The 11,195-nt window shown below is 35.7% G+C and overlaps 1 protein-coding gene across 15 annotated transcripts in view; it reads left to right on the plus strand.

Annotated features, from left to right (window-relative positions):
* The window catches only part of SGIP1 (SH3GL interacting endocytic adaptor 1), a 209,811-nt gene extending 198,833 nt beyond the window's left edge, over positions 1 to 10,978 (plus strand). For all 15 annotated transcript variants that reach the window (XM_050761164.1, XM_050761245.1, XM_050761476.1 and 12 more), the window contains 5 exons: positions 423 to 555; positions 5,305 to 5,507; positions 6,936 to 7,000; positions 7,546 to 7,710; positions 8,962 to 10,978. In XM_050761164.1, coding sequence (XP_050617121.1) covers positions 423 to 555; positions 5,305 to 5,507; positions 6,936 to 7,000; positions 7,546 to 7,710; positions 8,962 to 8,984 — 589 coding nt within the window. In that variant the 3' untranslated portion in view covers positions 8,985 to 10,978. The remainder of the gene's footprint in view (positions 1 to 422; positions 556 to 5,304; positions 5,508 to 6,935; positions 7,001 to 7,545; positions 7,711 to 8,961) is intronic.
* Positions 10,979 to 11,195: the final 217 nt, after the last annotated feature.

An 11,195-nucleotide genomic window follows, 5' to 3' on the forward strand; every position in this document is an offset into this window, starting at 1 on the left:
TTCTGAGAAACTACTGGTCAAAGTAATTCAAAAGTAAATAAATGTATTCAGTTCCTTAATTGCATTAACTGACTAATTTAGACAAAACTGGTGCAGTAGAAAGGGCTATTAAGTTTGAGTTAATAAATAATTCACTCTTGAAAGCACCCAATTATCGCTGCAATTAGTTAATATTACTGAGCACTCACTGAGACTGATAGCAACACAGTAGCTCCTCCCTGTGGATATTAATCTACCAACACAAGAGCATTCAGAACTGTATTTGTACGAAAACCACACCACTGTTAATAGATTCATAATAATCTCTACAAATTGTCAAAAGATGGCTCTACATATCAGAAGACAATTTGCTAAGATGCTTCTTGTAGGGTTTGTATTTGTTTTAAGATGCTACTCAATCATTTTTCTTCCCAAATGAACAGTGATAATACACAAAATGATGCCAATACCAAGGAATTCTGGGTAAACATGCCAAATTTGATGACTCACCTAAAGAAAGTGTCTGAACAAAAACCCCAGGCTACATATTATAACGTTGACATGCTCAAATATCAGGTAAGCCTATTTACATGGTCAGTATGTCTTTCACATGACATACTTGTTGTCTAAAGTACCTGTTATTGAATAAAAATAACCAAAGTAATGCTTCTTTTAACATTATTTAAAAGCTATAACTCATTTTTCTAAATGGAAACTTTAAAAGACAACTTGGGGACTACTGACAAAAATATTCATACATGTTCTTATTAGTTTAAGCTTACAAGTAAAACATTTTATCACAAAATTAGAGAAATGTGCCACAAAAAATGAAGTCGCAGAACATTATACTAATTAAGATTATAAGTTTATATTGATAAACAAGATGATTATAATTTTGTTAAGAACATTACTATACTACAACCTCTTATTTTAAATGATTCAATGTAAACAATCTGCTTTCGTTTTTCTAGTAAGAGAGTCCTATGAAAGAATTCTAATAAAATCTAACGTTAAGAAATAGTTCAATAATAAAGCAATGTTTGATACATACAATATATGAGAACTTTCTTTTTGTGTCTAGGATTGACCTTACCTCAAATTATTATTCATACCGGGATCCTGATAGTGCCTGAGTCTCTCATTGATTCCCAGCCACTTGACTGACTGGATTTTTTTTTCTTTTTTTTTTTGAGACAGAGTCTCACCCTGTCACACAGGCTGGAGTGCAGTGGCACAATCTCAGCTCACTGCAACATCCACCTCCCGTGGTCAAGCGATTCTCCTGCCTCAGCCTCCTGAGTAGCTAGGATTACAGGCGTGCAGCAGCACGCCCTGCTAATTTTTTATATTTTTAGTAGAGACAGGGTTTCACCATGTTGTCTATGCTGGTCTGGAACTCCTGACCTCAGGTGATCCACCCGCATCAGCCTCCCAAAGTGCTGAGATTACAGGCGTGAGCCACAACACCAGCTGACTGCCTAGATTTTTTTAAACCTTTTTATTTTTTAATTGACAGGTACAATTGTATATCTGTATTAGGTACAACATGATATTTTGAATATATGTGTTGTGGAATGACTAAATTAAACTAACATATGCATTACCTCACATAGTTCTTTTTGTGATGAGAACACTTTCCATTCACTGTCTTTAGCGTTTTTCAATAATACAGTGTATGGTTATTACCTATAGTCACCACATTATGCAATTGATCCTTGAATTTCTTCCTCTCATCTAACTGAAGTTTTTTGTCCTTTGAGCAACATCTCCCTAAACAAACCCCCACCCCAACCACCTCCACCACCACTACCTCAGCCTCTGGTAACCACCATTCTACTCTCTAATTCTATAAGATCAACTTTTATTTTTATGTTTATTTTATTTTATTTATTTAGTTTTTTGAGATGAAGTCTCGCTCTGTTGCCCAAGCTGGAGTGCAGTGGCACGATCTCGGCTTATAGTAGCATCCACCTCCTGGGTCCAAGCGATTCTCCTGCCTCAGCCTACCAAGTAGCTGGGATTACAGGCACGCACCACCATCCTGGCTACTTTTTGTATTTTCGATAGAGACAGGGTTTCACCATGTTGGCCAGGCTGGTCTCGAACTCCTGGCCTCAGGTGACCCCCTGCCTTGGCATCCCAAAGTGCCACTGTGCCCTGCCAAGATCAACTTTCAAATATTTTACATAAGAGTGAGATAATGTGGTATTGGTCTTTCTGTGCCTGGCTCATTTCATTTACCATATTTTTAATGCATTATGATTTTTGATTAAGTATGTTCAGATTAATTCTCTTAAAATGAAGAAAGTTGTACTTTAATAAAAATCAGGATATCTCAAACTCGACTGTGTTTCTCAATCAAATGCCGGTTCTGAATTGATGCTAAAAAGAAATATACATTATATATATTTAAATATATATATATTTATTTATAATAGTTATATATACTATATTTATAAATATATTTATTTATACAAATATTTTAAATATATCTATAAATATTTTAAAATATTATATAAAATATACAAATATATAAATATGATGTATTATATGTGAATATAATATATAATATATTATATGTGAATATATTATATGTGAATATATTATATATTATATGTAAATACAGGTAGATATCATTATTAAATATACATGTAATATATGTATATTTGGGAGTGTTAGGACCTAGCAGATACATATATATATTTAATTTTTTTATTTTATTTAATTGGTTTAGAATGCAATCCAAGTATCTGTACTTTGTGTAAGTTTCTCAAGGGAGTCTATGCATCCTATGCTTTGGAAAACATTTATTTAAATTGTTGTAAGGAAACCATTTAAAGTGAAATATCTATATAATGGTATATTTTCCAAAAATGCAAAAGAATATAATTTTTCCTTGTGAGAATAGTATATACTCTTCAAACATTATGGATAATACTGAAAAAATATGTAATATGGTATAAATTCATCACTTACAAATTAAAATATAATAGAAAACACATTTTATATAACTTTTTCCCAAAATATTTTAAAATGCTTAGTGACTGCTTTATGCTTTGAGAGAAATGAAAGGAAATAAGAAAGGAAAACTCTAAATGTAATTCTTTTTCTGAATGAGAAATTAAATTTCAAGGCAGAAGTTAAATTTCATGTATGGTTTGCATCCCCAAAGTGTGAAAATAAGATGGCAGTTCCTTTCCTTCGTGGACGCTAGTTATATACACTGCATGTACATCTTCACTTCAGATAAAAAAAATTTTTAATCATTAAATCCTATAGAGTTTTTTCATTTCCATGTTTGTTATTAAGTAAATCTAGAAATTAGACAGGATTCACCTATTGCAGTATGAACTTTGTGTAAAGTATTAAAGTGTAGGCAAGGGCTGGACATGATGGCTCACGCTTGTAATCCTAACACTTTGGGAGGCTGAGACGGGAGGATCACTCAAGCCCAGGAGTTCGAGACTAGCCTGGGCAACATAGTGAGACCCCGTCTCTACTTTTTTAAAATAAATAAAGTGTAGGCAAGATACTGAATTCTAGAATTAAGTCAGCTTTCTACTGGCCACTGACATAGGTACTTAATATCCCAGAACCTCAGTTTCCTCATCTTCAAATAAGGGTAATAATGATATCTACCTATTTTATAGCTTGCTATAAGAAGTTAATAGCCTAATATATTTCAAAGTAATTTGTGAAATGTAAACAGCCCAAGACTTGCTGCTTTATTTTAACGTGTGCTCTGAGGAATCCCTTTTGCTGTTATTTAGCTGTGTTTTTGTTGTTGTTTTTTAACAATGCAAGGAATTGGGTGGAGAAGCACAACTAGCATTTTGTGGAACTGCCCTTAAACGCAGCACATTTAGTTTCTGGCCCAAAAGCATCCCCTAGAAATTGGGACAATCAAAAACACATTTTCATATATCCAAAAAGCACCTCCCCAGGTAGAGGAACTATAATCAGGTTGAGAACTACTGCTGAAGACAGAGTTCAGAAAAAGGGGTGGGGGAGGGGGATTCTGCTCTGCTTTTGATCTGCTTTAGTTAATAGATTTCTAAATAAATGTTTGCCTGCAGAAAGCATTATGCTGCCAATCATCTTCAAAGTTTAAAAACTATAATGGTTAACTAGCTTAAATTGTCATCAAAAGCCGTATCTGTCATTTTATAAAAGAATTCATTTTGGGGCTTGTTTCTGCCACAGCCACTCCTGCCTTCAGAGTTCAATCTACCCTCAGGACCCTTCTCCATGGTGATCATATGTGCAGGCATTTCCTAGACAGTTGTTTATATCCTTCAAAATCAGCAAAGCTCATCACACTCCATGAATAAAAATCCAAGGGCATAGACACCACTCATCTGATCCCTGCAATGTACATGTACTTGTGAGAGGTGACTTTCTTAGAGACTTATTCAGCGCCATAATGAATGATCGAGAAATTGTAACACTGTAAATTTTTCGCTATGGACCCAGAATTCACATCAATATTATTGTCTTTAGATCAATGTTTGTTGATTCTTCAAACCTGGCTTTTTCCTGGTGAGGCTCACAGCTGATTCTATTTAGTATCGACAGTAGATTCCAGCGCTGTAGCACTTCCAGCTAAAGGAATCCCAAAGGAAGTAAAAACTGGAAGTAACTTCATTTACTCCCTTTGGGATTTGCCAAAGTAAGGACTTGAAACCAGGTATGAAATCCCAAAGGAGTAATAATAACTTACCCTAGTCTAACTCACTGGTTTGTTGTTGAAGAGAAAATATGGTAAGAATATTAATAGGTGGCATTTATCAAAATGTAATTCCTAGTGTGTGCTAGGCATCCTGCTGAGTGTTTCACAAAAAAAAATTCTCCTTCAATCTTCCTGACAACTCTATAGGTAAATATTATTGTTGTAATTCCCATTTAGCAGATGAGGAAAGAACTGAAGCTCAGAGGGGTTTAGGGACTTGTCCAAGATCACTCAGCTTATAAGTGGAGCAGCAGAATCAGAATTCACACCTGGGACTGTCTAGCTTCCTGGCCTCAGCTCCCAGCCAGTGTACTATTCCACCTCCTTAACTGACATGAAGTGTACTGGAAACTCCAAAGTGCCACTGAGACTAGTAGCTGCTATTTTTAGTCTGTAACAGTTTACCTGAAGCACCCAGCTCTCTCTCACAGCACCCTTCACGGTGCCTGTCACTCACAGTTGCTTGTGAGCAGCATAAACAACACTATGACATTTTGATATCTAAGAACATCCCTGTGGGAGAAAATCATAGCTTCTGGTTTTGTTTCAGATTATTGGTCGAGCCTTAAATATTCTCTTCCCTGTCATTTGGCAAGGTGTCTGCCCAGGGCATTCAGTCCACGCCCCTGAACCTGGCAGTGAATTGGCGATGTGAACCTTCAAGCACTGACCTGCGCATAGATTACAAATACAATACAGATGCAATGACGACCGCTGTGGCCCTCAACAATGTGCAGTTCCTGGTCCCCATCGATGGAGGAGTCACCAAGCTCCAGGCGGTGCTCCCACCAGCAGTCTGGTATGAAGCCTCCTGTTCTCTCCACCAAAGGGCTCCTCTGGGTCAAGGGGTCATAGACTTCTTAGAGCTTGTGTGTCCTGTAGGAGGAGATGACAGCGGGCCTGTGTATTAGGGTTCAGGGCAGGAAATAGAAACCGCTGGTAGCTATTTTAAGCAAAAACTAATTCAACAGGGACTTCAATGCTCACACAATGGTGGAAGTGCTAAAGAAACAGGCTGGATCTCCAAAAATGCCTCCCAGAGCTCTACAGAACTGGCCTGCCACAATCCAGGGAAGGAGAGAAATTAGAAGGCCACCGGTAGAGCCACAGCATTCAAGAAGCCACAGCTGTAACTCTGATCCTAGGACCAGCAAGCTCCTATTGATACCTCCTTAAGTGCTTCTTGGCACCCACAAATTAGAGGCTAGAGTGGACCCCTGGTGTTAGAAGATCCCCACATCTGAGTTAGACTGCTGGTCAGAGGAGAACAGTCAAGAAAGCTGGGGGAGAATGGCCTCTGCCTCCTTTCTGTCTTCTAAATCTCAAACCGTGCATGCAATTGGTAAACCTAATTTGTAACTAGGACCCTAACTGCAAAGGCCTCTGAGAAATGTAGTGTTTCATTTTGTAGCCTCTGAACTATAAAAAGGCACACTAGAGAAGGTATGGGACTAGAAACTGAATAGATACATTGTGCCTATATCATCTGTTATATAGGACTTGTTCTAGAAAGAGCATTTCATTTTTCCACATGACTGTCAGAAGCAAAAACTGGAATTTGTTTTAAAAATGAATGTCAGTGGCTTAAGCCTGTAATCCCAGCACTTTGGGAGGCCGAGACGGGCGGATCACGAGGTCAGAAGATCGTGACCATCCTGGCTAATACGGTGAAACCCCGTCTCTACTAAAAAATACAAAAAACTAGCTGGGCGAGGTGGCGGGTGCCTGTAGCCCCAGCTACTCGGGAGGCTGAGGCAGGCGAATGGCGTAAACACGGGAGGCGGAGCTTGCAGTGAGCTGAGATCGCGCCACTGCACTCCAGCCTGGGCAAGAGAGCGAGACTCCGTCTCAAAAAAAAAAAAAAAAAAAAAAGGATGTCAGCCAGATCATGACCCCAATTTAAATTACCTTAATTAATTGATTAACTAATACTTCCATCTATCTTCCCATGTATGTTTCAGCAAATTTATTTTTTTTTTTAATTTTAGCTCTACTTTGTCCTCTAAATATTCATTTTACCGTTTTCTAGCTAGTTACAATAAGGACAGGGAAAAAAGAGATTTATGTATGTTTGGGAGGGGAGAGAGAGACAGGGAATTTTAAAATTGTAGTGAAACTTTTCAAGCTCTATTTTTAAAAATTAATACTATCTGGGGAAAAAAAAAACAGCATCCACTAAACAAAAACTCTTGGATATGCAAAAACCTTTTACCTAATTCATTTTTAGGAATGCCGAACAACAGAGAATATTGTGGAAGATTCCTGATATCTCTCAGAAGTCAGAAAATGGAGGTAATGGAATCACAAGCTTATTTTATTTAACATGTAAAGCTAAAATGGCTTTTAGGTATTTGCCAACTATTACCCAAAACATGTAGCAATAAAAACAAGCAGAATATTTCACTCCATTTTTGCATTTACTTATTTCAATTAATAAAAGCAAATAATTCTTCAATCAATTCTCTTTTACACCTTTTCTACAGACTCATCAAACTATCGTTTAGGCCTTTTAAGGAGGCATGTTTTCATCCTGTGTCAGATTCCACACTCCCTGATTAGACATTTTTCACTCTCCTCAGATATTAATCATAGGTTGGAAAATACAAGGGCTTCCAAGTAGCACATCTTCAAATTTTGAGGTACCATCTCACGAAAGTACACTTTTACCAGTGTGCAAATAGAGTTGCTCATAATATTCAATGATAAACTTCATTTAATCACCATTTTGTCAATGAAGTCTGATTTTGTATGTTAATTTTTGAATGCAATCTCCAAAATTATATCCAGAATATTACATTGACTGTTACCTTGTAATAATGTTTGTTTGTTTTTTTTAGGGGTGGGTTCTTTGTTGGCAAGATTTCAGTTATCTGAAGGCCCAAGCAAACCTTCTCCATTGGTTGTGCAGTTCACAAGTGAAGGAAGCACCCTTTCTGGCTGTGACATTGAACTTGTTGGAGCAGGGTATCGATTTTCGCTCATCAAGAAAAGGTTTGCTGCAGGTAAATGAGTATCTTGATTTTTTTATTTGCATAAATAATGTTGCCTTAGCTACTCTTCCTTAAGAGGAATAGATTGTGATTTTCTCATCTTTTTCCTCCACCTCTTTTCCACTCCCAACCCCCATCCCAATTAGAAAACAAACCAGGTATTGAATGAAGTAGAAATAGGACAATGAAATAGGACAGTGAATCAGAAGTCAGAAGGCTCTGACTTCTAACTCTGTTTCTTAAGTGGGACTAGTTGTTCCCATTATATAGATGTATATACTGAGGTTAATGGAGTAAATCCTACTTTTATTATACTGATGAACGAGACAAATACTGTGTGCTTTTTTTTTTTTTTGGAGAGCTGCAAGCTCCACCTCCCAGGTTCACGCCATTCTGTCTCAGCCTCCCGAGTAGCTGGGACTACAGGTGCCCACCACCAAGCCCGGCTAATTTTTTGTATTTTAGTAGAGACAGGGGTTCACCGTGTTAGCCAGGATAGTCTTGATCTCCTGACCTCGTGATCTGCCCACCTCAGCCTCCCAAAGTGCTGGGATTACAGGCGTGAGCCACTGCCCCCAGCCTTGCCTTTTAATGTATCTCCCACCTGAAAACTTTTTATTCTCTGACAGGGCTTCATAGAGTTTAGACTTGTCAGGTTTAGCTGAGATCTGGGAGAATCTATTTTTCATTTTAATCACAAACTCAAAGAATCTAGGCCACAGATCAAAAATGGTCACCCATAAGCTGAATGTGGCCATGAGACAAGTTTTATTTGGCACACACCATGGGGTTTTGTTTTGTTTTTCAACTGGGGGAGAGGAACTCTCTAATACTAGAGTGATTATACTTTTCAGTGATTTGCTGGGATAAATCCTGGTTTTTCATGCCTGTTGTACTGATGTAATTATTAATTATACCCTTTTCACTCTCGAAAATGATCCAAGTTGGAAAATAAGTTATATGAGCACCCTTTCTAAAATAAGTTGCATTCTCACATCCAGAAATAAATCTCCCAATCTATTCTGGGCAAACCCCAAACCTCTGCAAATTGTGGATCTATGGAAATGTGAAAAGTCAACTAGCCGATCTGAAAAATTGAAAATTGATTTGGAAACATTATGTATCTTTTATTTGTATTGCACCTCTAAAGTATGCAGTATCTGGCTCCTAGGGGTAGGGAAGGAGGAATAGAAATGTTACCCATATAATAATTACATTATTGAACTAGCAGATAACGTGTTAACATGTTGTTTTGTTTTGCAGGAAAATACTTGGCAGATAACTAATAATATCTTATGCAAGGATTTGGAGGATTCATATAATGGAGAACTGATGTATGAGAAACAGGTTTTAATTTTGGTTTGATGAAAACAAACCAATATCTGCACTTGGGATATATCAGGTGGAAAGTCAATGACTTTCAGCTGTGATTTCCCTCACACAATACCATGATGACCAGTCCTACAGTATTTACTTCTAGGTGTAATATTGTTAATGGTTTTAAAATGTAATTATTGTATTTGTAAATTGTACTCTCATTCCAGTAAAGCAGTTAGACACTTGAGTTTTAGCATTTTACCATTCCTGAAATGGGTGTAATTCAAACTGTGGTATGTAAATTTAATAGTAGTATTGTTGAATGGCACAATGCTTACAGAGGTAGATTGCATTTTGTCAATATATAAAATTTAAATATAATATTGATAGCTGTCATAAAGGGGGTGCCACACATTAAAGAAACTTAAGTGGAACCAGAAGAAAAAGAAACAAACTTACTTTTCTTCAATCCTTAGTATGTTTTACTCTAGTGCTAAATAAAAATTCTATCTTCAAATGTTTAGTGGGTTAAATTGAGAAACTATTTCAGAAAAAAATTCTAAGGTTACAGCATATTCAAAGAAAAGCATTAGTTACCACTTTTTAAAAAGCTTTTTTTTCAAACTGCAAATTTCATAAAAATGCAAACTGTGCAAACAGGGCCTCTTATTTTTATAACTTGTGTAAAAAGGGAAAGCAATTCATATTTAAAGTTTAAGTATATTAAATTATAATCAAGAGTAAAGAAGATGTTGAAGTCTTAACTACTCACCCCTCTCTACAGTTTAGCAAATATGGGGATTGCTGAATAATCAGTCAGACTAAAACCAAAATTGTGATTTTAAGATTTCAAGACTTTCCATAGCTGAACTGGCTAACAACTTTTGCTTAATTACTCTGAATAGATGATCTTACTCATCCAGTATGGGGGAATGATACCTCGCGTCTTCCTCTTTCTCCACAGGAAATCAAAACACTGAGACTGAGAATTTTAGGGAAAAAAAAAAGTCCCCTGTTTAGATCCAGAAGGATTTTAATCATTGTTTATATCATTTGAGAATGAAAAAATAAGCTTTATAAATGAAATTCTATTCACATTACTGTGTAATAAATTTCCTTTCAGATGATTAAGATTCATTGTATAAAACTGTAAATCTTTGCCATTCTTGGAGAAGTAAGAGGAGAGTTACCAAAAATGTATGTCATTTCATCGTTGCAAGGTATAATAAAAACTGTAATTATTCAATCTGGCCCCACCATATGAACATTTAGAAAGACGAACTTCTTCAGGAGTCTCAATTGTAAAACCTTCCCTCATTCAGATCTGAAAATGTTAGTTTTCCTTTAAGTCCTAGAACTTATTGAAACATAAACCAATTTATATTATAGGTTATGTTATTAAATAACTGTAATTATTAAGTTATTATTTTTATAATTAGTCGTTAAATTTTCATTTTATATCCACTCAAATTTAACAAAGAATCTTTAGCCCCTTTAAATTTTAGAATCAAATTAAATTTTTAAAGTCTTACTTCTAAAATGAGATTGTGACTGGCAATTGTTTACAGTGCAACTTTTTAAATTAATCTTTGTACTCCTCTATTAGTGCTTGCTACCAAAAGAATGTTCCAGATGATTTGTTTTACCCTGGGAAAATTCTTACTATTCAACAAACTCTCAGTCGGCTCCCTAAAGCAGTCTGGTGTTGAAGTTTCTTTGAACAAACTAATTAGTATACTCATTTTATGTAAAGGTATCCAATTTGGTTTTGAAACCAAAATAGAAAATGCAAATTCTAAATTCCATGAAACATGGAATTTATGACACCAAAATCAATGGAGAGTAAGTAGCAGAAAACTGAGAATTGTCCAGCATATGGATATAACAATGTGTTTTTAAGTAATCAATTCATTTAAAAATTTGAATATTAATACAAAGCATATTAAAAAACGTGTAAATATTACTGGTTCTCATGTCTTTGTATTTATATTTTATTTTGTTTTATTTTGTATAGCTCTGGAATGAATTAGTAATTAAACGCAAGGGTTTTTTCCCAAAAAATAATTTTATTGATTTTTTAAAATGTAATTAAAAGCATAGATTACAGTAATCTCTAACATTATTCAAATGTTTCTAGGGACTAAATTAGAAACTATGAAGAAATCCTGTAATTCCTTAAT

This window comes from Macaca thibetana, chromosome 1, assembly GCF_024542745.1.
Source record: "Macaca thibetana thibetana isolate TM-01 chromosome 1, ASM2454274v1, whole genome shotgun sequence".
Classification (NCBI taxonomy): Eukaryota; Metazoa; Chordata; class Mammalia; order Primates; family Cercopithecidae; genus Macaca; species Macaca thibetana.